At 65.6% G+C, this 24,961-nt stretch overlaps 1 protein-coding gene across 3 annotated transcripts in view; it reads left to right on the top strand.

Moving 5' to 3' along the window:
* The window catches only part of RBM6 (RNA binding motif protein 6), a 75,873-nt gene that overhangs the window by 46,864 nt on the left and 4,048 nt on the right, over positions 1 to 24,961 (top strand). For all 3 annotated transcript variants that reach the window (XM_075939554.1, XM_075939552.1, XM_075939553.1), the window contains exons 7-18: positions 14,485 to 14,559; positions 16,448 to 16,508; positions 17,807 to 17,875; positions 18,434 to 18,664; positions 19,301 to 19,461; positions 20,459 to 20,556; positions 21,175 to 21,217; positions 22,005 to 22,065; positions 22,616 to 22,707; positions 23,003 to 23,146; positions 23,689 to 23,778; positions 24,347 to 24,607. In XM_075939554.1, the coding sequence (XP_075795669.1) occupies positions 14,485 to 14,559; positions 16,448 to 16,508; positions 17,807 to 17,875; positions 18,434 to 18,664; positions 19,301 to 19,461; positions 20,459 to 20,556; positions 21,175 to 21,217; positions 22,005 to 22,065; positions 22,616 to 22,707; positions 23,003 to 23,146; positions 23,689 to 23,778; positions 24,347 to 24,607 (1,386 nt within the window). The remainder of the gene's footprint in view (positions 1 to 14,484; positions 14,560 to 16,447; positions 16,509 to 17,806; positions 17,876 to 18,433; positions 18,665 to 19,300; positions 19,462 to 20,458; positions 20,557 to 21,174; positions 21,218 to 22,004; positions 22,066 to 22,615; positions 22,708 to 23,002; positions 23,147 to 23,688; positions 23,779 to 24,346; positions 24,608 to 24,961) is intronic.

The following is a 24,961-nucleotide window of genomic DNA, read 5'->3' as shown; positions in this document are numbered from 1 at the left end:
CGGGCGAATGAATTGGATAAATGCACTCAGCCCCTCCTAGAAGATGAGCAGGCCACTCCCAGAAGCAGAATCTCCCAGGTAGACAGCCGTCAAGCGGGGCATCGGATGAATTCTACTTGGGATGAAGGGCAGGGCTCTAGACACGTCATGCGTGGAATCTGGTCTCTGGAAAGGGTATTGTCTGCAGGATGCCCTTGTATACAAAAGGGGGGATTCTATCTCCTTGTCAGAGAAAGGAGTGAGTGGGGAGACCCTCACTTCTGAGACACTCCTGGCACCTTGGAGTTTGGGGTGGAGGGTCATTCTGAGGGCCTTCATCTGCCTGGTCTGCGGGAGGGGATGGTAGAAATCTGGAGCACATCGATATTGCTTTTCACCCAAGGCTCTTGAAGCACTTTACAATGGATAAGCACCATTAGAATGAGACATAAGATGTTTGCCCTCTTTCTCAGTGAGAGATGCACATCTGTTGTCCACCCCAGAACAATTATTTACACCGTGTTTGATAGAATCATAGAATAATAGGACTGGAAGGGACCTCAAGAGGTCATCGAGTCCAGCCCCCCGCCCTCAAGGCAGGACCAAGCTCCGTCTACACCATCCCTGACAGATGTCTATCTAACTTGTTCTTAAATATCTCCAGAGAGGGAGATTCCACCACCTCCCTTGGCAATTTATTCCAATATTTGACCACCCTGACAGTTAGGAACTTTTTCCTAATGTCCAATCTAAACCTCCCCTGCAGCACTTTAAGCCCATTACTCCTTGTCCTGTCCTCAGAAACCAAGAGGAACAAATTTTCTCCTTCCTTCTTGTGACACCCTTTTAGATATTTGAAAACCGCTATCATGTCCCCCCTTAATCTTCTTTTTTCCAAACTAAACAAGCCCAGTTCATGAAGCCTGGCTTCATAGGTCATGTTCTCTAAACCTTTAATCATTCTTGTCGCTCTTCTCTGTACCCTTTCCAATTTCTCCACATCTTTCTTGAAATGTGGCGCCCAGAACTGGACACAGTACTCCAGCTGAGGCCTAACTAGTGCAGAGTAGAGCGGCAGAATGACTTCACGAGTTTTGCTTACAACACACCTGTTGATAATGAACAAGAGTGACTTTATTAAGTATAAAAAGTAGGATTTAAGTGGTTGTAAGTGATAACAGATAGATCAAAGTAAGTTACTAAACTAAAACAAAACAAAACACTCCAGGTAACCCTAATACACTAAGAGAAGTTGTTACAAATCCTAATTTCTCATCCTAGTTCTTATTTTAGGTAAAGTCTGTCTCAGGTCAGAGCTGATCTATCTTCTGACCTGGGTCTAGCAGCTTCTCTCCGACCCTGTCCGTAGAGGGTTTTTTTTGTTTTGTTTGTTTGTTTCCAGGTCTTTTCATGTATCCTTTTGGAGTGGGAACAATTTCCCCGGGGCGGGAAGTCTTTGTTTAGTTCTCCCCAATTCCTGTGGAAAAGTACAACATTGAATTCCAGCACCAGGTGGCGTGTTCACATGTCTTTGTAGGACCAATCACAATCCAGACTACAGGAAAAATAAGACTATTCACAGATCGTTGCTTTGAGCACTGGACCATTAAGTTCCTTGAGTACTGCTACTGGTCTTCATTACCCTATCTAGCAATGTAGGAGGGGCTTGTCATCATTCTAAGTTCATAATACAAGAGTGATACGTGCACGCCAATAGAATAGACACCACCAGGGGGCTCTCCAAGGATAGCTTACCTGCCCCAATATGCATTCAGCATCTATGAGTGATGCATATTCACATTCAAAACCACATTTCCATCCAAGTATGGGGAAGCAGCATCACAATAGTGACCCTCATCAACCCATTTTAAACTTACCCCGAAGCGTCAGCAAGAGCCTGCCTGGGGCTCCTGGGACCCCTGCGTGATGCAGTGGCCCAACTGCCTCGGCTTCATGCGAGTCAGTGTCTCTGCCGTCAGGCACCAGGTGGGGGTGGTGTCAGCGCCGCAGGGAGCTGGTAAAAGACCCTCTTCGGGTGTGCAAGAAAAGTACCTTCTCTCTGCCTCTGGCTCCCAATGCTGTGGGACAGCGCCGAGACCCCTTGTCTGACAGCTGGTCAGCTCGGAGCTCATGTCCCTTCGGGAAGGCAGGCCCCTTGCGCACAGCACAGAGCTCCGGGCCACCTGCTTGTCCTACGAGGCGTTCCTAGTGCTGCTCAGGGCCCCGCCCCCACCAACGCCAGCACTGTGGGATTGTCATGCTGTGTCCGGGGCCAATCAGCATCCAGCAGCTTGGCAGGGCCATTCACTACGAGGGGTCTGCGCAGAACATCTTTTGTGAGTGGGGACTCCCAGAACGAGGCCCCTGGGGAGAGACTGCCGCCTTTCTCACCTCCTGGGCCCTGGGGAGAGACTGCCGCCTTTCTCACCTCCTGGGCCCTGGGGAGAGACTGCCGCCTTTCTCACCTCCTGGGCCCTGGGGAGAGACTGCCGCCTTTCTCACCTCCTGGGCCCTGGGGAGAGACTGCTGCCTTTCTCACCTCCTGGGCCCTGGGGAGAGACTGCCGCCTTTCTCACCTCCTGGGCCCTGGGGAGAGACTGCTGCCTTTTGCACCTCCTGAGCCCTGGGGAGAGACTGCCGCCTTTCTCACCTCCTGGGCCCTGGGGAGAGACTGCTGCCTTTCTCACCTCCTGGGTCCTGGGGAGAGACTGCCGCCTTTCCCACCCCCTGGGCCCTGGGGAGAGACTGCTGCCTTTCTCACCTCCTGGGCCCTGGAGAGAGACTGCTGCCTTTCTCACCTCCTGGGCCCTGGGGAGAGACTGCTGCCTTTCTCACCTCCTGGGCCCTGGGGAGAGACTGCCGCCTTTCTCACCTCCTGGGCCCTGGGGAGAGACTGCTGCCTTTCTCACCTCCTGGGCCCTGGGGAGAGACTGCTGCCTTTCTCACCCCTGGGCCCTGGGGAGAGACTGCCGCCTTTCTCACCTCCTGGGCCCTGGGGAGAGACTGCCGCCTTTCTCACCTCCTGGGCCCTGGGGAGAGACTGCCGCCTTTCTCACCTCCTGGGCCCTGGGGAGAGACTGCTGCCTTTCTCACCTCCTGGGCCCTGGGGAGAGACTGCTGCCTTTCTCACCTCCTGGGCCCTGGGGAGAGACTGCTGCCTTTTTCACCCCTGGGCCCTGGGGAGAGACTGCTGCCTTTCTCACCTCCTGGGCCCTGGGGAGAGACTGCCGCCTTTCTCACCTCCTGGGCCCTGGGGAGAGACTGCTGCCTTTCTCACCTCCTGGGCCCTGGGGAGAGACTGCTGCCTTTCTCACCTCCTGGGCCCTGGGGAGAGACTGCCGCCTTTCTCACCTCCTGGGCCCTGGGGAGAGACTGCCGCCTTTCTCACCTCCTGGGCCCTGGGGAGAGACTGCCGCCTTTCTCACCCCCGGGCCTGCATTTTTGCGGATGCCTGGAGGTGCCGGAACTGCGGGTGGGGAGGGGGCAGCAGCAACCCCAGACTTGTAGACAAGGTTTACACTGGGGCAGGCAATCATTTTTAATGGGGGGCACTCCAAGATTGCGGTAAGTGTTCAACAGCCCCACTTTTCTATGGAGGGGGAGCAGGGTCTGGGATGGAGGTTGGGTGCAGAAGGAGCTTGGGGTAAGGGGCTGGGGTTCAGGAGAGACTGTGGGGTCTGAGGGAGTTTGGGTTGAAAGAGGGAGTTGTGACCTGGAGCAGAGGCCTGGCGTGCAGGGCCTGGGAGGGGGTTGTGACTTGGGGCGGGAGGAGGAGGGGGCAGCGTTGTGACTTGGGGCAGGGGCTTGGGGCGCAGGGTCTGGAGGGGGTTTGACCCGGGGCGGGGGGGAGGGGGCAGCGTTGTGACTTGGGGCAGGGGCGCAGGGTCCGGAGGGGGTTTGACCTGGGGCGGGGGGGGAGGGGGCAGCGTTGTGACTTGGGGCAGGGGCTTGGGGCGCAGGGTCCGGAGGGGGTTTGACCTGGGGCGGGGGGGAGGGGGCAGCGTTGTGACTTGGGGCAGGGGCTTGGGGCGCAGGGTCCGGAGGGGGTTTGACCTGGGGCGGGGGGGAGGGGGCAGCGTTGTGACTTGGGGCAGGGGCTTGGGGCGCAGGGTCCGGAGGGGGTTTGACCCGGGGCGGGGGGGAGGGGGCAGCGTTGTGACTTGGGGCAGGAGCTTGGGGCGCAGGGTCCGGAGGGGGTTTGACCCGGGGCGGGGGGGGAGGGGGCAGCATTGTGACTTGGGGCAGGGGCTTGGGGCGCAGGGTCCGGAGGGGGTTTGACCCGGGGCAGGGGGGAGGGGGCAGCGTTGTGACTTGGGGCAGGGGCTTGGGGCGCAGGGTCCGGAGGGGGTTTGACCTGGGGCGGGGGGGGAGGGGGCAGCGGAGTGATTTTGGTGGGGGGGCAGCGCCTGAAGCCCCCCGCAGAGCGGCACAGGGAGCAGCCGGCGCTGCGGGCGGGTCCTGCCTCTGCCCTGAGGTCGGTGCGGCTATGTCCTGGGCTCTGAGGCGAGCGGGGGAAGACGCAGGGCTGGTGACTTGGGGGCGCGGTGCTCGCAGGGGACAGAGCAGCCTCCTGGGTCAGCCTGGGAGTTTGTTCAGGGACCCGGGCAGCCTTCCCACTTGTTAGTCGTCCCCTCTCCCCCACCTTGAGGCGGCAGAGACACCCGAGCGAACTCCCCGGCCCTGCTGGCCAGGCCGTGAGGGCCTCCGTCTCTGGCACCTTTCTCCTCTTCTCTGGGCTGGGCTCCTGCCTCCCTTCCAGTCACCTGCCTCTCGCTCCCGTTGCCCTGCCCGAGTCCCTCCTGCTGGGCCGGGCTGCTGACAGCCGGAGCTGGCTCTGTGTGCGCATTTGCCTTGTGCACCCTCCCGGAGCAGCGCCTGTCGGCACGGCCACTGCGGCAAGCCTCCGATGGCTCCAGAGCGCCCCCGCCCCCCGCAGTCGCAGAGAGGCCCAGACGCTCGTGGCAAGGGACGCTCGCCCACGCGCTGCGGGGGGCAAAACGCCTCAAGGTCGCTGCTCACTCTGGCCAGGTGAAGGTTCGTTCTGAGCTCATGCGTGGCGCTGAGTCAGACCCTGCACGTGTGAACAAGAGCCGAACCGCCGCCTCCCAGCCTCGGCCGCCCGCCCCGGACGCTTCGCAGCAGGAGATGGCCGTCGGAATAGGGGTGGGGAATCCCCCGGCCCTGCAGGTGGCCGGCTGAAGCCCTGAGGCCTGGGCGCTTGGAACGGTCGTTGTCTTCCATCCGTTTGTGGAAGTGGGAGCTCGACCCGCTCGGCGCAGGAAGAGGTGCGCTGCGGTCGTTTCCGGAAGGCCCGCCTGGGTGCTCTGCGGGCTGCGCTGTGCAGGAGATCCCCTCTGTCCTCCCGGCCTCCGCTTCAGCAGAGAGCTCGCAGCAGCACCTGCCCATCAGCCTCCTGCGCAGGGCCATGCTGTAAGTCCCCCGCCCGAGCAGGCTCCCTATTGGTGTCCCCACTGCCCCAGTTCAGGAGACGCCCCCTCCTGAGCCCACCACTTAATGCTGGCGAAGCCAATGCGACCTGATCCTGGAGCTCTGGCAGCCTGCTCATTACTGGTCTCTGTAGCCATCATTCCGTGGCAGCTCAGAGGGCAGAGGAGAGACAGGCCCCTGCGGTGGGTCCCCTGAGTACAGCGTGGCCGTAGGACAGCGTCGCTCATGGGCCACCTTCCTTTTCGCCGCTGTTTCAGAATTCCATGGGAGCGAGTTTGCGCCTCATCCCCAAGGACGGTGAGAAGGGCTGTCGTCTTACGCTGACAGGGCCAGACCTTGCAGGGGCCCCCGTGACTCTTGCAGCCGCGGTCGAAAGGGCGAATGGTCGGGGCTGGCTGACACCGGCCGGCACACAGGTAATGCCCTCCATGGAGGAGTGGCGCGCTCAGGGTACGTGGACGGTACAGGTTCGCCATGTGAGAGCTCGTTCCACTAGTGCTCAGGCAGTTCAGCCGGCGCTGGGCCCACCTTTACCAGACCCATAGACACGTCCCGATTCAGTGCCCACGCTGGCTCCTGCCCGCTTCCAAGCACTTGTCAGTCCCCAGGAGTGGGACCCGCGTGGACAGTCTGAGAGCTCTTCCCTACGGTGACTGGCGCTTTGGGGTGTGGTTGGCGTGGGTGCCACGGCCTGGCCCCCTTCCCTGCTGGGGCTCTGGACTGCAAAGTGAAGGAGTGAAGGACGGTTGGGTCTGCTCTGCCCTTGGTGGCCTCATGCGAAAGGGGCATGGACCTCTGGAGCACGGGCACAGCCCAGTGCCTTGCTGGCCAAACGCTCCCTACGGCGCCAGCGTGGGGTGTCTGTGCACCGGAGATGGAACCGGAGCGGGCAGCCCCACGGCCTGCCTTTCTGCAAGGTAGGTTACGCTCCTTCCCGCCGCGGTAGCGCTCTGGCCTCTGGGTTTGGCTGCGCTGGGTCTGGGATAACTAGCACATCCCGGGCGCGTGCTGTGCGCTACCTCTCCGAGCTGGGCTCTGCAGCGCCTTGGGCGCCTCGCCAACCCGGGTCGGACGTGGGCAGTGAACACGTTCGAGACGCTCTTGCCGTGTGCGATGAGGGCTCGTCTCGCCTGCCCACCCACCTGAAACCTCCCGGGGCTCTGCTGTCCCGATGGCCACCGGCGCGCACGCTGCGCTTTGGGAGTGGGCAGCGCACTGCGGCTGCCTTGTGAAGTGTGGCCGGTGGCCCCCGCTGGGGGCAGGTCTCCAGGGCCTTGGCTGAACTAGAGCAGGAGCGTTCGGCCCCCGACGGCGGGCTCCCTTCTGGGAAGCAATGGCTGACATGCCTGTGGTAGCGCGTCGGGGTCCCCCCGCCTCCTGCACCCCCGTAGTGGCACGGACAGACTCCGCCAGCCAGTAGAATAGAGGGAGTTTACAGGGCAGGCCTGGGATGCCTCAGCCCCCCTTGAGATGGGAGAGCCTGGGCCCCTAAATCCCAGCCCCCTTGCTTAGGCTGCTTCCTCCATGATACCAGACAGAAACTAAAACTCTCTTCTAGCTCTGCCCCCCAGGCAGGTGCTGGTCTCCGCCCCCCTCCCTTTGTCTCTCCCTGGGAGGCTGAGCCTGGGTGTCTGGGTTAATCCACATGTGGGAGAGTCGGTGAGAATCTCCCATCGCAGCGCAGGGGGACCCGGGTCACAGAGCAGGCAGCCCCCCACTGCGCCACAGCACCGGGTAAGCCCAAAGCCAGTGATGGACAGGGCCCGCACGGGGCTTCAGGGCCTCGGAACTCCTTGGCCGTTGGCTGCGCCTGACACTGGTGAGGGGCGGGAGGAAAAGGCCCGGCCCAGTACTCGGTTGTGTTGCTGGAAGCTGCCCAGCCATGGCTGCGGGAAGCCGCTCTGTGACTGTCCCAGCCAGGCTGGCATGGGCGTTGGATGCCCGCTGGGCGGGGCCCCGTGTGCTCGGTGCTGCACCCGGGCGCGCCCCCTCCCATAGCTGGCTGAGGCGAGAGGCGCTTGTGGGCAGAGGCGGCGGGACGGGCCGGTTCTTAGCCAGCCAGGAGCAGGGATCTCGGCCGCCCTCCAGGGCTCCCTTTGCGCCGCGTAGCTGCCTAGTAAGCCCCAGCAGGCAGCTGCCACGGCTTGGGAGAGCCAGGCTCCCTGGGCCCCAGCAGGCAGGGCTGGATGAAGAACGGGGCTTTGGGGGCTGCAGGAGGGGAGCACACTGCCCTCCCCCCAGAGCTGTGTCCCTGCGCGCTTTGGGAAGGCCTGTTCCCCTGGCTCCCACTGGCTGGGAATCGCAGCCAATGGGTGCTGTGGGGGGCGGTGCCTGCAGGTGAGTGCGAGGCACATGGAGCCTCTACATCAAACAGGAGCTGTCCCAGGTAAGCACCTTGCACCCCAGTCTCCTGCTTCAGCCCCGAGCGCCCTCCACTACCCTAGCTCCCTCTAGAGCTCACACCCCAACCCAGAGCTCCCTCCTGCACCCTCCCCCCAACATTCTGCCTGGAGCCCCCTGGTGTACCCCAAACCCCTCATCCCTGAACCCCCCACTGCACACCCCTTGGCCCCACCCTCTCCGCGACAGCCCCAGGATCCAGCAGCATCCTGTCCCTGTGGCTTGCGGGTTGCAGCACCACCGTCTCTCCGTGGCTTGCCCTGGATTGCCCATCAGGGCAGGCTCGTGGCTTTGGCCAGTGTGGGACCAGTTAATGCCACGGTTCTGTGATCTGAAACACCAGAATCTTCCCCTTCCCACACTGACGACCTAAGAACATCAGAGCGGCCAGGCTGGGTGAGACCAAAGGTCCCTCCAGCCCAGTGTCCAGTCTGCCCACAGTGGCCAGCGCCAAGTGCCCCAGAGGGAGTGAACAGAGCAGGGAATCCTCACGTGATCCCTCCCATCACCCCTTCCCAGCTTCGGGAGAACAGAGGCCAGGGACACCGTCCCTACCCATCCTGGCTAACAGCCATTGATGGACCTAACTGCCATGAATCTAGCTAGCTCTTTTTGGAGCCCTGTTAAAGTCCTGGCTTTCACCACATCCTCTGGCAAGGAGTTCCACAGGTTGACTGTGTGCTGCGTGAAGAAAAACTTCCTTTGGTTTGTTTGAAACCTGCTGCCCATTCATGTCATGGGGTGACCCCTGGTTCTTGTGTTACGGGAACAAGTCGATAACTTTTCCTTACTCACTTTCTCCACCCCAGCCATGATTGCATAGACCTCGATCATAGCCTGGAGGCGGCTCTTTTCTAAGCTGAAAAGCCGTCATCTGATGAGTCTGCCCTCGTATGGCAGCTGTTCCAAACCACTCACCTGTGCACTGACAGGGCCGTCAGGAAGCTGTGTACCCCAGCACCCCTGTGCCACTGCCACATCCATGCTGGCCCCCAGCCCTGGGACCCCTCCGTGCCAGGCCCGAAGGCAGCGCCTGTGCGCCCGTCCGCCCTGCCTTCAGACCCCGCTCCCCACATTTACTTAAGGCCTCAGGTGCCTGCTGCCGCTTGTGCCCCGAAGAGGCTCTCAGTGCGGGGTGCCCAAGCCAGGTGTGAGTGAGAGCGCCCCATCTTGGCCTGGCTCCGAAAGACGGGCCACGTGCCCCTGGTCTGCGTGGGGCAATGGGGCCGGGCCAGGGGGGGACAGCCACTGCACAGGGACACTCCCATTTCTGCTTATTCAGCTCCCCCCAGTGCCTCTCTGCCAGTGGCCGCCCCATACACCCATGTGGCTGCCCCAGTCTCAGCCCGCAGACCTGCGCAGTCTGAGCCTTAACCTCAGAAGAACTCCAGGATGGTGCGTGGTGGCGCTCGGGCCAGAGGGCCCCTCCGAACCTGGGTCAGGTGGCCTGGAGAGGCAGCTGGCTCACTAAGGGCTCCCCAGTTCACCTGGACCTGTTCCCAGTTCCCCTGCCCTGCCTGCACCCACGGGAGGGTGGCTCGACGCTTTGGGTGCTGGTGTGGAACTGGAGAGAGCTGGGTTCAATTCCTGCTTTGCCACACCCTCCCGTGGCCAAAGCCCTCGGGCCGCATTTACATGGCACGTCTGTCAGCCGCGCTTCGGAGGAAACCCGCCCCCGACTGGCACAAGCGCCACCCGCTGAAGCACCGTGCTGGGCTGTGGGGGAGCGCAGCTGCAAGAGCCGTCCTGCTGTGCCTTTGGGCAGCCTGGCGGGTAGACTTGGCCTGAGCCTCTGAACCTCCACTCCTGCCTGCCACGGGACGGCCCTGCCTCGCAGGCGTGAGGGCAGATCTGTGGCACAAGGTGGGGGCGGAGGTATTACGGGAAGGGAGCCCGGCTCGTGTGCTGGGTCCAGAGGACGTGGGGCGCCATGAAGCCCTCTTTCGAAAGTGACCACTGACCTTTGACCTCGGACAGCTGTGGAACTTCACCGTGCAGAGGAAAAATGCCCAGCTGCCATTTCCCCCTTGCCAGACCCCTCTTGTCCTGCGCTGGGTTTGCTCCTCCCTCTGCGGCTGCCTGACGGCGACCCTCGGGCCCCACGCACTGGGCAGCTCCTAGCTCTGGTGCTGGGAACGCCGGGGCTCAGCCGCCATAGGGAATAACAATCATTGACCCGGCCTTGCTCGGGGCTGGGGTGCAGGGCTCAGTCTGCAGGCTGCCCCTGGGAGAGGACGCCCCCAGCCCCCTCTTGCCGCAGCGGCTTGCTCGGGGCTGGGGTGCAAGGCTCAGTCTGCAGGCTGCCCCTGGGAGAGGACGCCCCCAGCCCCCTCTCGCCGCAGCGGCTTGGGCCCAGGGGAGCAGCGCCTCCCCATGGCCGCTGCAGCTCCAGCGGGCACAGCCGGGGGAGGGGGGCAAGTCCCCGACTGGGGCAGGTCCAGATCCACCTGCACCCTCCAGCCAAAGCGAGGAATAGAGCAAAGTGCACTTTCTCCTCACTCCCTGGCAAAGGGCCAACAATGTTCCTGTAGGAATGGGGGAGGGACTGCAGCCCCTCTGCCCTCCTTAAAGGGGTAGTCCTGGGTGGGGGGGATGGCCCCAGCCAGCCAGCCTCCTCCGCCTGCCTGGTAATTCTGTCTCTCTTCTGCATGGTTCGGTGGGTCCCCATACAAATCAGAGGGAAGGGGGAACTTCAGACCCTCCCCCCCCGAACAACACAACCAAGCCCTGGTCTTGCTTTGGAGAAGAGGAAGCTGCCTGCCAAATACGATGGTCCTAGAGCTTACCATTTAGGAGCAGTTCTTGGACGGATGGATGGACTGACTTGATCACACTCGCGGACAGACGGACGGACAGGTTTGCTCTCGCGGACAGGTGGATGCACAGACAGGTTCACGCTCACAGACAGGCGGACAAACAGGCTCGCTCTCACAGACGGGAACAGACAGGCTTGTGCTTACGGACAGGCGGATGGACAGGCAGACAAGACAGGCGTGCGCGTGCTGATGTGCAGGTGGACAAACAGTCTTGCTCGCGCTCACAGATGTTCTCGAATACACAGCCGATTACTGTGTGCACAGGAGTTCCAGTCATGGCCAAAGACCCTATTGTGACAGGTTCTGTAAAAATACAGAGCAGACCAACCAGTGCTGAGTGGTGCACATCCCAGGAGCCGCACTTCAGCAGCAATTACTCACCCTGGGCCTGTTTGTGCCCGAGCCGCTGTTAGCACTGGTGGGTTGAACCTCCCTGCAGATGCAGGCCGAATGTGCATCGGCTGGGGCTGGAGCAAACGCCCCAGAGTCGGCCTGTAGTGGGGGGAGATGCTGCAGTAGCGAGGGGCTGCCAGAGACCAGGCTCTCCTGTCTTGAGTGGGGAAGTGAAAGAGAAGCCAGGGCGGCTAATTAAGTTCTGTAGCCAGAGCAACAGGCCCTTGTGTGTTGTGTGTGCCGGGAGAGCGTCACCAAGTGCTGGAGAGTGACAGTCCTTCAGGGGTGCGTGTGATGGGAGAGCGACAATCCCTCTGGGGGTGCATGTGCCGGGAGAGCGTCGCAGGGTGCCGGAGAGTGACAGTCCTTCAGGGGTGCGTGTGCTGGGGGAGCGACAATCCCTCTGGGGGTGCGTGTGCTGGGAGAGTGTCACCGGGCGCTGGAGAGCGACAATCCCTCAGGGGGTGCGTGTGCTGGGAGAGCATTGCAGGGCGCCGGAGAGCGACAGTCCCTCAGGGGGTGCGTGTGCCGGGAGAGTGTCACCGGGCGCCGGAGAGCGACAATCCCTCGGGGCGGTGCGTATGCTGGGAGAGCATTGCAGGGCGCCGGAGAGCGACAGTCCCTCAGGGGGTGCGTGTGCTGGGAGAGCGGTGCCGGGTGCCGGAGAGCAACAGGCCCTTGGGTGCTGTGTGTGCCGGGAGAGCGTTGCCAGGTGCCGGAGAGTGACAGTCCTTAAGGGGTGCGTGTGCTGGGGGAGCAACAATCCCTCTGGGGGTGTGTGTGCCAGGAGAGCGTCGCCGGGTGCCGGAGAGTGACAGTCCTTCAGGGGTGCGTGTGCTGGAGGAGCGACAATCCCTCTGGGGGTGCGTGTGCTGGGAGAGTGTCACCAGGCGCCGGAGAGCAACAATCCCTCGGGGGGGTGCGTATGCTGGGAGAGCATTGCAGGGCGCCAGAGAGCGACAGTCCCTCGGGGGGGGTGCGTGTGCCGGGAGAGCGTCGCCGGATGCCAGAGAGCGACAATCCCTCTGGGGGGGTGTGTGCCGGGAGAGCGGCGCCGGAGAGTGACAGTCCCTCAGGGGGTGCGTGTGCCGGGAGAGCGGTGCTGGGTGCCGAAGAGCAACAGGCCCTTGGGTGCTGTGTGTGCCGGGAGAGCGGCACCGGAGAGTGACAGTCCTTCAGGGGTGCATGTGCTGGGGGAGCGACAATCCCTCAGGGGGGTGCGTATGCTGGGAGAGTGTCACCGGGCACCAGAAAGCGACAATCCCTCGGGGGGGTGCGTATGCTGGGAGAGTGTCACCGGGCACCAGAGAGCGACAATCCCTCGGGGGGGTGCGTATGCTGGGAGAGCGTCGCAGGGCGCCGGAGAGCGACAGTCCCTCGGGGTGCATGTGCCAGGAGAGCGTCGCTGGATGCCGGAGAGTGACAATCCCTCTGGGGGGGTGTGTGCCAGGAGAGCGACGCCGGAGAGTGACAGTCTCTCAGGGGGTGCATGTGCCGGGAGAGCGTCGCTGGGTGCCGGAGAGCGACAGTCCCTCGGGGGGTGCGTGTGCTGGGAGAGCGTTGCCGGGTGCTGGAGAGTGACAGTCCTTCAGGGGTGCGTGTGCTGGGGGAGCGACAATCCCTCTGGGGGTGCGTGTGCCGGGAGAGCGTCGCCGGATGCTGGAGAGCGACAGTCCCTCGGGGTGCGTGTGCCGGGAGAGCGTCGCCGGATGCTGGAGAGCGACAGTCCCTCGGGGTGCGTGTGCCGGGAGAGCGTCGCCGGATGCTGGAGAGCGACAGTCCCTCGGGGTGCATGTGCTGGGAGAGCGTTGCCGGAGAGCGACAGTCCCTCGGGGTGCGTGTGCCGGGAGAGCGTCGCTGGATGCTGGAGAGTGACAGTCCCTCAGGGGGTGCATGTGCTGGGAGAGCGTTGCCGGATGCCGGAGAGCGACAGTCCCTCGGGGGGTGCGTGTGCAAGAGAGCAGCACCGGAGGCCAGAGGGGACGCCCCCTGCGCGTGTGCTGTGTCTGACCCCACAGTGGCTCTTGCAGCGCGGGTGCAGACTGGAGCAGTGGGCGAGCCCTGGAGCAGGAGGCTTTTCCAGCCCTGAGCCGGTGCCCAGGTTCCAGAGGGCGGCCCCCAAGGGGCGGTGGGCGAAGGTCTGGGGCCAGGCCCTTGAGCATGCAAATGAAGCTGGTTCCTGTGGGATGTAGACTCTGGGATAATCTTTCGGGCCACAGCCCTTTTGCCTGGTCAGCAGGGTGTTGGGGGCTGTTTCGCTGCTCTCTGCTGGTCGGACTGGGAAGGGCCCCAATCCCCGGGGAAGCCGTTTTGACGGTGACGCCTGGAAGGTGCTAAGTGTCTTGAAGACGCTGCCGGGCGCGTGCCGCTGCTGGGGGCGTGCGGAGAGCACGGTTTGTTTCCCAGCGGCTGGCCGGAGGAGGATTGGACGCACTGCCGTGTCTCCGGTTCTCTGGGGCTAGCGCACGGGCTGCGATCAGAAGCACGTTCCCAGGACGAAGCTTTTCAGGTCCGGAGCCAGAGTAGGAAGCGAGGCGAGAGGCCGAGGGGCTCTCTGGGCGCAGGCTGCCTGGCTCTGTCAGCGCCGAAGGAGACAGGGATCTTTCCCCCAGCCGTTCTAGGGCCGCACGGTGCCAGGCTGACCTCTGGGCTCCTGAGCACGGACCCTCGGCACGTGCATGGGCCCTGCCTGAGTGACGAGCACCACTGGGCATCCTCAGTGCTCACTGCATGAGGCTGGGCCAAGTGCAGTCTGAGGCTTTCGCCTTCCGCTTCGTTGTGCCTTACGTCTGTGCCCAGTGGCTCCTGCCCCTGCCCAGGTGCTGTCTTCTCCCAGTGGGAAGCTCAGGGAATACCCCAAGCGTGGCCTGGGGGCTTGCGAGTCCCCCATGTCTTCAGCTCTTGGCTGCCCACTGCCTGAGCACCCAGCCCAAACCCTTCCGCCCACGGCAGCGTGCCAGCCCTCTCCCAGGCCAGCAGTCTGCCCCCGCCCACCGTGGCATGGAGGCGAGCCGGGTTCCAAGCAGGGACCAAGAGGTCAACCCAGGTGCCGGGTTCCTCTCGCCCTGGTTTATGGTGTTCCCCCCTCGTGCCCTCCAGTGCGCTCCCGAGGCCCATCCGCAGACACGATGTTCCGGGGCGAGTGGCCCCCGTCTCCACCAGTCGCAGCCGCTCCCCGGCGGTTTATCCTGCGACCCCTGTGTCCTGTCCTCCCCTCTGAGGAGTGGGGCGAGCTGTGCCAGGCTGGCTGCCCTGGCACTAACCATGCCAGCCGTGCCGTGGCAGAGCCTGTGGCCAGCTCCTCAGCAGACCCCAGCTCTGCAGCAGAGCTGGCCGTTTGGGGGCTGCCGGCCACTGCTTACGAACGGCTTGGCTCGGAATCACGGGGCTTTCCTGGCCCGTCCCTGCGTGTTTGGCGTGGCCGTCACCGCCTCCCTTGTCTCCGCAGGGAACCCTTGTGATTGGTGGCAAAGACGTGACCCTTGAGTACACGCCGTGCCCGGAGTTCTGGCGCTGCAAGCGGGTAAGTGCCGGCAGCGGGCGAGGGTTCCCGATGGGGGGCCTGCCTTTCCCCCTCTTCTCCTGCCGAGTGGCGCTCGTGCCGGGAAACGCTGATGCTCCAGCGTACGCCCACGTTCCCGGGCGCCTGCTCTGAATAGCGCGGGGCTGCCCCGGCCCCTGCTCCTCTCCAGCTTTCGCTGCCAGGCTCCGCACTCGGTGTGTCGTGGGGCAAATGGCACCGTCCCCCTCCGTGGCCGAAAGCAGCTGTTGCTTTCTGAGGCGGGCAGGGCCAGCCCGCTCCGTGCACGCCTTCTCCCCAAGCGCCCGTGCCGAGGGGTATCTGGCCCTTGCTGGTGTTTGCGTTGCGCCCCTAGTGTGGGGGGCAGGTGTCCGAGGTAGAGGACTCCCCAGGCACCATTTCCGGGCTGTGCCCACGCAGCCACGTGCTGGGCGCTCTGCAGGGCTGCAAGGAAGGGCGGGGAAATGGAGCTGGAACGCGGGAACCCGTCAGAGGGGACGCTGCCAGCGCCAGGCTCGGAGATTTAGTGCAGAAACTGGTTCCAGGAGCTTGCCCCCCCCAGTGCCCTGGGACCCCTCCCATGGGCCAGTGGGGGCAGGGCAGATGCCTGTTCACCCCCCTCCCCAGCTCAGGCTTGGCGCGGCCGGCAGAGGCGGACCCCCCCAGAGACACGGCGCTGACGGTGCTCCTGCTGAGTGTTCCTACGCCGGGGGCGGTCACCCGCCCGCTGGGGCTGGACCGGCACCAGGGGTCACTTCCCAGCTGCCTGCGCTTTGCCGTGGGGTCCACTTCCCTGCCTCAGCAGGCAGTTGAGGGGAAACGAGCCGCCCCCTGGGCTCGTGACAAGTGCAGGGGCTGGCCAGGGCAGGCCTGTGCGGGCGACTTGGTCCCTGCCTCACAGGGCTGTGAGGAGGGGGCCTGAGCTTAGACACGCCACGGGGCCCACATGCGGCTGGGACGACCAGGGCACAAGCTGATACAAACAGGACGTGTGCTCCTGGTCACTGGAAGATCTCCTCGTGGTCCCTGGGGGAGTCCTGTGGGACGGACTGCAGGCCTTTGCGGCTCCCGGCCCTGAGTCCCGGCGCTCGGCCGGCTAGCGGCTCCCGGCCCTGGGTCCCGGCGCTCGGCCGGCTAGCGGCTCCCGGCCCTGGGTAGCGGCTCCCGGCCCTGGGTCCCGGCGCTCGGCCGGCTAGCGGCTCCCGGCCCTGGGTCCCGGCGCTCGGCCGGCTAGCGGCTCCCGGCCCTGGGTCCCGGCGCTCGGCCGGCTAGCGGCTCCCGGCCCTGGGTCCCGGCGCTCGGCCGGCTAGCGGCTCCCGGCCCTGGGTCCCGGCGCTCGGCCGGCTAGCGGCTCCCGGCCCTGGGTCCCGGCGCTCGGCCGGCTAGCGGCTCCCGGCCCTGGGTCCCGGCGCTCGGCCGGCTAGCGGCTCCCGGCCCTGGGTCCCGGCGCTCGGCCGGCTAGCGGCTCCCGGCCCTGGGTCCCGGCGCTCGGCCGGCTAGCGGCTCCCGGCCCTGGGTAGCGGCTCCCGGCCCTGGGTCCCGGCGCTCGGCTGGCTAGCGGCTCCCGGCCCTGGGTCCCGGCACTCGGCCGGCTAGCGGCTCCCACCTCACCCCTTCAGACTCCTGTCTGCGCACACAGTGCTGCAGCAGCCTGGGGACGCTGTGTGCTGCAGGGCAGAGCTTTCCCGTGGGCCCGAGAAGCCCTCCAGCTGCCCTCATGCACGGGTCGGGGGTACGTGCGGCACCCAGGGTGCAGAGGTCTGGCCCGTAGTCAAGGTCTTTGGCACCAGCCTGGCTCCATCTCCAAGTGCAGCCAGGCCGGAGACCTCCTGGAACATGCTGCCAGCCCTACCAGCAGCCTTTGAAATGTCTGCCTCCTCTCTCCCTGCAGTGTAAAGTGTGCACGGTGGGGTACAGATCCTCCTGCTCCTACTGCAAGCTCCCGAGAGACGGTGAGTCTGGGTCGTCACTGGGCCGAGCTGCCTAAAAGGTGGCCTGGGGAGGGAGTGTCCCCGTGGAGCTGCCTGGGGGCTGTCTGGGTACTGTAGGTTGGAGCCAGCCGCCTTCCTGGCACACACCGTTTGCCCGGCCCGGCCCTGCCCTCCTAACCAGCCGCCTTCGGGGTGGGGGTGCTGCCAGGCTGGTGGCTCTGCAGGGGGCCGGGAAGGGTGCCCGGCACAGCGACCGACATCTGGAGCAGCCTGCTGCCCTGTTTCTTCAGTGCCACTGGCCCCCGTCCTTCCGAACACCAGGGGCTGGCGGGGAGCTGGGCCGGGCCCTGCAGACACAGAACTAGGTGGCGTAGCTGGAGCCCGGGGCTGGGCAGGATGCGGCCCGGGACGGCGCCTGGCCACTTCCTGTGTGCATCCTGCTGCCAGTGCCACTGAATTTCCAGGCGGTGGCTCAGGCAGCAGGGTCCTACTTAAACGGCTCCCAGCGCCCGTCGTGGCGCTACCCCGGCAGGGCCCACAGCCACGAGCCCTTCCAGAGCTGCGGTGGCTCCAGGCGGCGCGGTAGCGACGGGGCCGGGAGCCGCGAGCCCTTTGCTGTGCTTCTGATTCAAAGCCTGGCCCCAGACAACCCCGGGGGAGGCTAGTCCCCAGCCCCGCCCCTTTCGAGAGGTGGAGCCGGCCCCCCGCCACAGAGCGCGGGGTAACGCGTTCCTGTCTAGCCGCCCGCCGCCCTGCAGCTTTTGCCCTCCCCGCGGCACTAGCCAGCCCAAGAAGGGGCTCGCAGGGCTGGCTGCCGTTGCTGGGGAGTCTGGGACTAGCACGACTCAGGCCCCAGGACTCGTGGCTGCGTCACTCTGACTTGCCGGACAGCCAGGCCTTCCCAGGACAGGGTCTGCGCTGCCCTTTGTGCCGGGCTGTCCCGCCTGCAGAGCCCCCTAGGCAGCGCCAGTCGCGGGTGTGCGGGCCCTGCTCGGAGCTCTGTGGTCAGCAGACCCTGCCGTGGCTGCCATTGCGGTGCCGGGGCGCCTGCAGGCACACTGGCCTTTGCATCCCTGCCTCCTCGGCAAGCTTGGTCGAGCGTCACAGCAGCCGGCTGCATGGCGAGCCAAGGGGCAGTGTCCCAGGGCCACGAGCCTCCTGTTGCTGGCCCTGGGGTGCAGGTGTTCGGAGGGGGAGCCTTGCACGACTGGCCTGTGAGCAGTGCAGCGGCACAAGGAAGACCCGTTCTCTGGGGGGTGGGCCCCCACGCTGGCTGCGTCGGCCTGTTCTTACACTTGTCTTGTGCCCCTTTCTCGCAGGGAGCAGGCCAGGGGCCGAGCCCAAGGGGGGCGCGGAGGAAGAAGAGGCCCACGCCGAGCAGGAATGCAGTAAGAGACTCCTCGCTCTCAGGCCGGGCTTGGGGGGATGTTCATTCTGGGGAGGCGAGGTGTCCCTGGGCCCCGTCACTAGACATGCCAGGGGGGACACTGGTGCATCGTTCACAGGCGCAGTTGCTACAGTCGGAACTGTAATGCCTGTGGAAATCACGCGCCAAGCCTTGGCGTGGGGGGTGAAGGACTGTTCTCTTGCTGTGCTGGGCGCTGGCGTCGGAGAGCGGGACTAGCTAGCTGCGGGCACTTGGGCCGCGTCTTGGAGTGGTGTCCCCGGGGGCTGGCAGCAGGGCAGCTCCCTCGCCGGATGGTCCCCAGGTTGCCCAGCTGTGGGAGTGTTCTGGGGTACAGTGCCCTGGGACCACGCAAGGCACAGCCCCATCTTTGCCTGTCCAGGGCCCTTCCCTCTGGCGTTGCTGCGGGGTGCTGGGACGCAGCGCTCGTGGAAGGGCCCCGAGACTGTGACCAGGCGCTACTGGCGCCGGGAGGAAAGAGGAGGGCGGTCGCTGCTCCGGAGAGCGCTGGATGCCAGTCAGCTCCGTTCCTTTTCTCTAGTAACAGAAGCCAAGCTTGAAACGCCCGAGCCCGAGTTACCGGGACACCCGAAGCCGCAGAAACAGCCTCCCCAGCCGGTGGCAGCCCCGCAGCAGAGCCAGGCTCCGGAGCCCGAGCCTCGGAAGAGAGAGGAGGGCCGGGAGCGATGGCCGTCGCAGGAGCGGCGCTACCCCGCCTGGAAGGAGAGCCAGGAGCCTGCTGCCAGCGCCCCCCAGGAGGGCGAGAGCAGAAGTGAGTGGAGCCTCGGGTGGGCTGGGCCCTCGCTGTCGCCTCCCGTGGAGTGGCGGAGGAGGGGGCCTGGCTTGCTCTGGTACTGGTGGATTTGGGAAGGGGGTACCCCAGCCAAGGATTTGGGGGGAGAGTGGTCCCTCCCCCAGCCCTGCCTCTGCTGCGCTCCAGGCCCTGGTGCCGGGGCGGGAGGCCTGTGCAGAGCCAGCAGCTCGGGGTCTGCTCTGTCCTGCTGTCCCCCTCCGCACCCACCCTGCCCGCTCTGGGCCTTGGTGGGCAGAGGGGCCCCCAGCTGGTGGAGGAGGGTCTCTCCCGGGGACGGGCACGCGGCCATGGCAGCGCAGCGGCTCTCACCATGAGGTGCTCCAGCCGCAGTCTTCACAAAGCATCTTCTGCCCTGGCGGCAGGTGCGCTGGCTAGTCACAGCCTGGTTCCCCCGGGACCCCTGCCCAGGAGCTCGCGGCAGGGGCCACAAGGCTCCCACACCAGAAAGGGGCAGCGCCTTTGGAGGTAGCAGGGCTGGGACAGCGGGAGATCGCTCCTCACCCGTGGGATGGGGTGGGGCAGGGCAGAGCTGCCTGGCTGTGTCCTTCCTGTCCCCGCCCCCGCCCGGCTCTCAGTGCTCTCTGTCTGCTGCAGCCATCATGCTGAAGCGCATCCCTCGCTTCACCCCGCCGGAGGCGATCGTGGGGCTGCTGGCGCCCTTCGTGCGCCTCTCCACCTCCAGCGTCAGCATCATCAAGAAACGGGCGAGCCAGCGGAGCGACAACTACGGCTTCGTGGAGCTGGGCTCGCACGCGGTAAGGGGCTCCCAGGCCTGGTGGCACGACGGTCCCGGCTCTGCCATTCGCTGGGCGCAGCGGTAGCGCTAACGGATGCTACCTACGCTCCCTGCCGCTTTGCTGGGGCAGAACGTCGCCAGCGCCCCCCGTTCCCCGCAGGCGGCCGGACGGGCAGGGAGGCTGAAACTCGGGCCGCTTGGAACGTCCAGTATCCCTGGGGGCACCCCAGTCAGCTGCTGGCTACACGGCTCCAACCATCCCTCGCGGGTGGGCCCAGGCCAGGCCCTGGCAGCTCGGAGCCCGGGGGGATTTACCGACCGCAGTGACCAGACTGCAAGACCTGGAGCATAGTCCCCTCTGCAGCCCGTCCAGGGCCTGTTCTCACCGGGGGTCCCCTTGCAGATCCCCGCCCCCGCAGCCCATCCTAGGGTGTGGGGCGGGGCCTGTTCTCACCGGGGGTCCCCTGGCAGATCCCCCCCCCCCCCCGCAGCCCGTCCCAGGGTGTGAGGTGCAGCCTGTTCTCACCGGGGGTCCCCTGGCAGATCCCCCCCCCCCGCAGCCCGTCCCAGGGTGTGAGGTGCAGCCTGTTCTCACCGGGGGTCCCCTGGCAGACACCCTCCCCCCCGCAGCCCGTCCCAGGGTGTGAGGTGCAGCCTGTTCTCACCGGGGGTCCCCTGGCAGATCCCCCCCCCCCCGCAGCCCGTCCCAGGGTGTAAGGTGCAGCCTGTTCTCACCGGGGGTCCCCTGGCAGATTTCCCCCTCCCCCCCGCAGCCCGTCCCAGGGTGTGAGGTGCAGCCTGTTCTCACCGGGGGTCCCCTGGCAGACACCCTCCCCCCCGCAGCCCATCCCAGGGTGTGAGGTGCAGCCTGTTCTCACCGGGGGTCCCCTGGCAGACACCCTCCCCCCCGCAGCCTGTTCTCACGGGGGGTTGCCACGCAGCCCACCCCCCAGTCGGCGGGGTGGGGCGGGGCGGCTGTGTCTGTCTGAGGAATGCGAGCTTGTCCCCGCCCCCAGGAAGCAGTGCAGCTGGTGAAGGTTCTGCAGAACCTGGACCCCCCGATCTGCATCGACGGGCACACTGTGCTTGTGAACCTCGCCACGGGAAGGAGAAGGTGAGTGGCCGAGAGGCAGCGCTATCCTGGGGCTGTGACTCTTTAGGGCCTCGGCAGTGTACCTGGATCCGAAAGAGAAGCCTCCAGGGCAGGTGCGGGCCAGGTCGTTGGGTACCTGCCTCCGGCTCAGAGGCTGACGTGAGGAGCCCGAGGCTGACAGGCTGCCTGAGGCGTCGGAACGCAAGTGACCAGAGGGTTTGGCCTGTGAGCGTAACCTCCTCGGCCAGTGGCCTTTATGGTAGGAGTCCACCCACCGGCCCATTCCGGAGGAGCCAGCAGCTCCCCTGGGCAGTGCGCACACCTGCCCCCATCCGGCAGGGGAGCAGCCGGGTCAGAGGGCTTCCCTCGCCGTTGTGGCCTGGTCCAGAAGCAAGGGGCTTCAGCTGCAGCAGGAAGGCTGAGGTTGGACACGATACCTGTTGGGGGCTGACACACTGAATACGTTGCCTGGGGGCTGTGGAATCTCCCTCCCTGGGGCTATTGAAGAGCAGGTGGGACAGACGCCTGCCAGGGCTGGGCTAGACGGTGCTGGGCCCTGCCAGTTCTAGGCTTCTGTGCTTGAAGATGCTGCGGTCAGACTGAAACTCACCTGGCTTTAACCTGTTTCTCTCCCACTAGAAACGACTACGGGGAGCAGGGCGCCAAACCCTACTACAGCCCGGTAGGTCTGCGCCAGCGCTGCCTCTTGGAGAGGCCCGCTACGGGGGCTCTCGTGGGGGGAGGTTGGGCTGTGGGGCCTAGCCCTGGAGTGGCGCCCGCGCGGCAGGCAGAGCGTCCGGCTCGGATGTGTCGCTCTGCTCCGAAGCCCCGGGCAGCAGCGCCGAAGCAGCCAGGTTCGGGCGGAGATTGGAGGGGACGGAAGAGTCTGGCTCGGCTTCGCAGTGCACACACGTTCAGTCCGGCCTTGCCCCGGGTCTGTCCGCTGGGTTCGCTCTTCTCAGGGGACTTGTCCCGCCGAGCCCCTGTGGAGCCAAGTGCCATGGGCAGAGAGAACCCGGCAGGCCGTGGCAAAGGGCGCCGGCGAGACAGGCACGGCGCAGGCGGGGGCGTCTCGGGCCGTCGGGGGGCCGCACGCGGCAGCGCCTTGTGCGTGCTCTGCGAGACGGAAGGGCTGCAATCCTGCGAGCGCTTGCCTTCCTGGAGAGGCCCTGCTGTGACCAGCTAGTCAGGTTACTGCACCGGCCTGCAGCTCACCCCAAGCCCGTCGCTCTGGCCGGTCAGGAATTGGCGCAGGCGGCCGAACTGCTCTTGCCTGGGCTCCCCGAGCTCGCGGGCTCCCCCGTCTCATTGCCCCGCTGCAGGCAATCCCGGGGCAGGAAGGGGGTGTCCTCGGCCCTGCGCAGAGAGGCCAGCGCCTGCGGAAGTCAATGGGCCTGGCTGGGGAGAGCGAAGCCGGCGCTGCCCGGGCGGTTCCTGTGACCTGTGTCTAAACGGCTCTCTCGTTGCAGGGCAAAAGGGGTGCGCGGGACAGGAGGGGCGCCGACTCCCAGAGGCACAGCCGAGCGCAGTGTAAGGCTAAGCTCCCCCTTGCTTCTCCGTGCACCTTCCTTGTGCTGCCAGCTCGAAACGTGTCCCGCACGGGGGACCTGAGAGGAGGCGCTGGCCCCTCCTCGCCCTTGGGCCCCTGCCTGTTTCGTTGGGGTGGCAGCCGTGGGACAGGTTTTCTCCCCGCAGTGCTGGGGCTGAGGCCCGCGAGGGAGACCGGGAGTGGGCCGCCCCGTGGCTTGGCTGCCCTCACGAGGAACAGCTCAGCTCGCTGCTGCTGCTGGTGACCCGGGAGGAAAGGGTTTGTCCTGTTCGCTGGCGGACCTGGGACGGCCCAGTATGTGGAGCCCCTAGGGCCAGCCGACTTCCCTGCCTCTTGGAGCAGCTTTTGGGCCACAGGAGACACTCGGAGCCCAGGTCCGGGCCGGGTCCCAAACCCTTGGCAATGGACCAGATCCCGGGGTGGTCCCAGCCTGGCCCCTCCAAAGCCAGGGCCGGGTGGGGCCCAGCACGGCACACGCCTGCTTTGGGTAAACGCTCTCCCGGGCCAATCTGCTGCTGCTCTCCCCTCCAGCTCCGTCGGACGTGTCCACGTTCATCTACGACCCCGACACCGGGAACTACTACGACCCCATCGCCGGCTTGTACTACGACCCCAGGACGCAGGTGAGAGGCGGGGCGGGGAGCGCCGAGGGGCTGGCTGCGGGCGGTGCCCCAATAGCCAAGCTCTGCCTTCCTGGCACAGTCGGAACCAGACTGGCAGGGGGAGGGGCTTGGAGCTGGCTCAGTGACCTTGCTGCAGTGTGCGTCACGCCCTCGGCCAGCAGCTGTTCCCGGGCAGAGGGCCCCATGGGTCTGGGGTGGAAAGCGTCCCCAGCGGCCGCACTCCCTGCCCAGCTGCAGCCCGGCACGCCCCCCGGCCACTTGCTCTGGCTAAGCCTCTCGTACCCGTGCTCTGCAGAAGGAAGTCCCCGCGGGCCGAGAGGCAGCGTCGTCCCCGACCAACGGCCGGGGAAGGCGGCACGGGAGCCAGGAGAGGACGAGCGAGAGGAAGGAGCCGTCCAGCAGGGACAGGAAGGAGAGAGGCAGGAGCACTGCAGCGAAGGTGAGCGGCGCCGTGGCCAGAAGGGGCCCGAGGGTCTGGCCCGGAGGCTGCGCAGGGCGGGGAGAGGCACTGGGCCCTGGGGGGCTCCCTGGGACTCCGCACTGGATGTGTCTCTAGTCAGGCTGCTCCAGCAACAACCCTGGGCCCTCTGGCCGGTGAGGCAGGGTGAGCCCCAGGCCCCTGCAGGCCTTGGTGTCTAGGGCCGCTATGCCAAAGACACCTGGGCACTGCCAGCTCCCGCCAAACTCCGCGGTGTGCCAACGTGCCAGCGCCACAGCCCACCCCCCGCCACGCACAGGAGAGCCGGCCAGGGCCGAGGCTTCGGCTGGTGCGGGCAGAGCCTCCAGCGTGGCTTTTCTAGCGGGTCTGGACAGCGCCCAGCACAGCGGCCCCCAGCGCTATTGCAATAGGATCAGCTGAGAATCTGTGCCCGGAGCGGAGCTGTGGCATGGGACTAGCAGCCTGCCGCCGGCCCCCCAGGGCGAGCGACTGTTTGGGGCCTGACTTGGCTCTGTGGGTTTAACTCGCTCTGGCTGTTTCAGACTGAATTTGTAGAGGAGAAGCCGCCGGCGGAAGACGTCTTCAAGAAGCCCTTGCCTCCCATGGTGAAGAAGGAGGAGAGCTCGGCCCCGGTAAGGCGCCCAGTAGCACGGCCTGGGCTGGCTCGCTGAGCGAGCCACAGCCAGGGCCTGGTGCGAGCCCCTCGCTGCCGCGGGGAGGGGTGCAGGCGCCCCCAGAGCCAGGCAGTTGGTTTAGGCTGTTGCAGACATCTGCTGTGTGGGGCGGAGGCTGCCATGTCTGCACTGGCGTCTCCGTCGCTCGGCCTCCGTTCATGCTGGCCGTGGGGGCGGCCCCTGCTCGTCAGCCAGAGGAGGCCGGTTCAGAGGGGTGGGCCTCCCCCTGCCTGTTTCGCACAAGACTCCTGGAAGGCGAGGTCTGTGGCCGGCCTCCCCCCGCAGGGCTCGGGAACCTGCCCGTTGCTCCAGGGAGGGAGATGCTGCGAGTGGCGTCCAGGAAAGCCAGCGCGCTGTACAGGGTGGCTGCCGGCCTGGCGCTACGGGGGCCGTGGGCTACTCGCCCCCTTCCCTCGGGTGGCCGCCTTGCGCGGGCAGACTGGGGGATGGGCCTGAGGCAGCAGGCCTGGCGGGTGGAGCGGGCACGGGCTGCACAGTGACGGGAGCCTCTGCTCTCGGCCTGCAGCCCAAGGTGGTGAACCCGCTGATCGGGCTGCTGGGCGAGTACGGGGGAGACAGCGACAATGAGGAGGAGGAGGAGGAGGAGGAGGCCGTGGCGGTGCCACCCCACCGCCCGCCGGCGCCACGGGAGGAGCAGCCCCGCAGGGCGGCCAGCGAGCAGGACAAGCTGACGGACTGGACCAAGCTGGCCTGTTTACTCTGCAGGAGGCAGTTCCCCAACAAGGAAGTGTTGCTCAAGCACCAGCAACTCTCCAACCTGCACAAGGTAGCGGGGGCTGCGGTCGCTTTGCCCGGGTCTCCGAGGGAAGGGAGGGAGCTGGCCAGAGCCCTGCGTGTGTGGCTAGGCCCGGGGTGCGAAACCGCCCGCCAGGCGTGTGCTGGGGGAGGAGTGTTCGGTCTCTGGGCACGCCGGCGCGCTTACACCTGGAGCCCGTGTGGAGACAAGCCTCGGACGAGGCGTGGGAGGGATCAGAGCGAGCCACGTTGCTCGCGCCTGTCCTGGTGTGTGCGCCCAGCCGGCCGGCTGAGGGGAGGGGCAGTGGATTCCCAGCTGGGCGCTCCTGAGAGCGCTGCCCACCTGAATCCTCAGCAGCAGTGACTGAGCGCAGCCTGGCCGCAA

The sequence above is a fragment of the Pelodiscus sinensis genome, chromosome 11 (assembly GCF_049634645.1).
Source record: "Pelodiscus sinensis isolate JC-2024 chromosome 11, ASM4963464v1, whole genome shotgun sequence".
NCBI lineage: Eukaryota > Metazoa > Chordata > Testudines > Trionychidae > Pelodiscus > Pelodiscus sinensis.
Note: the sequence above shows the minus strand (reverse complement) of the source record. Positions and strands in the feature narration are given on the sequence as shown.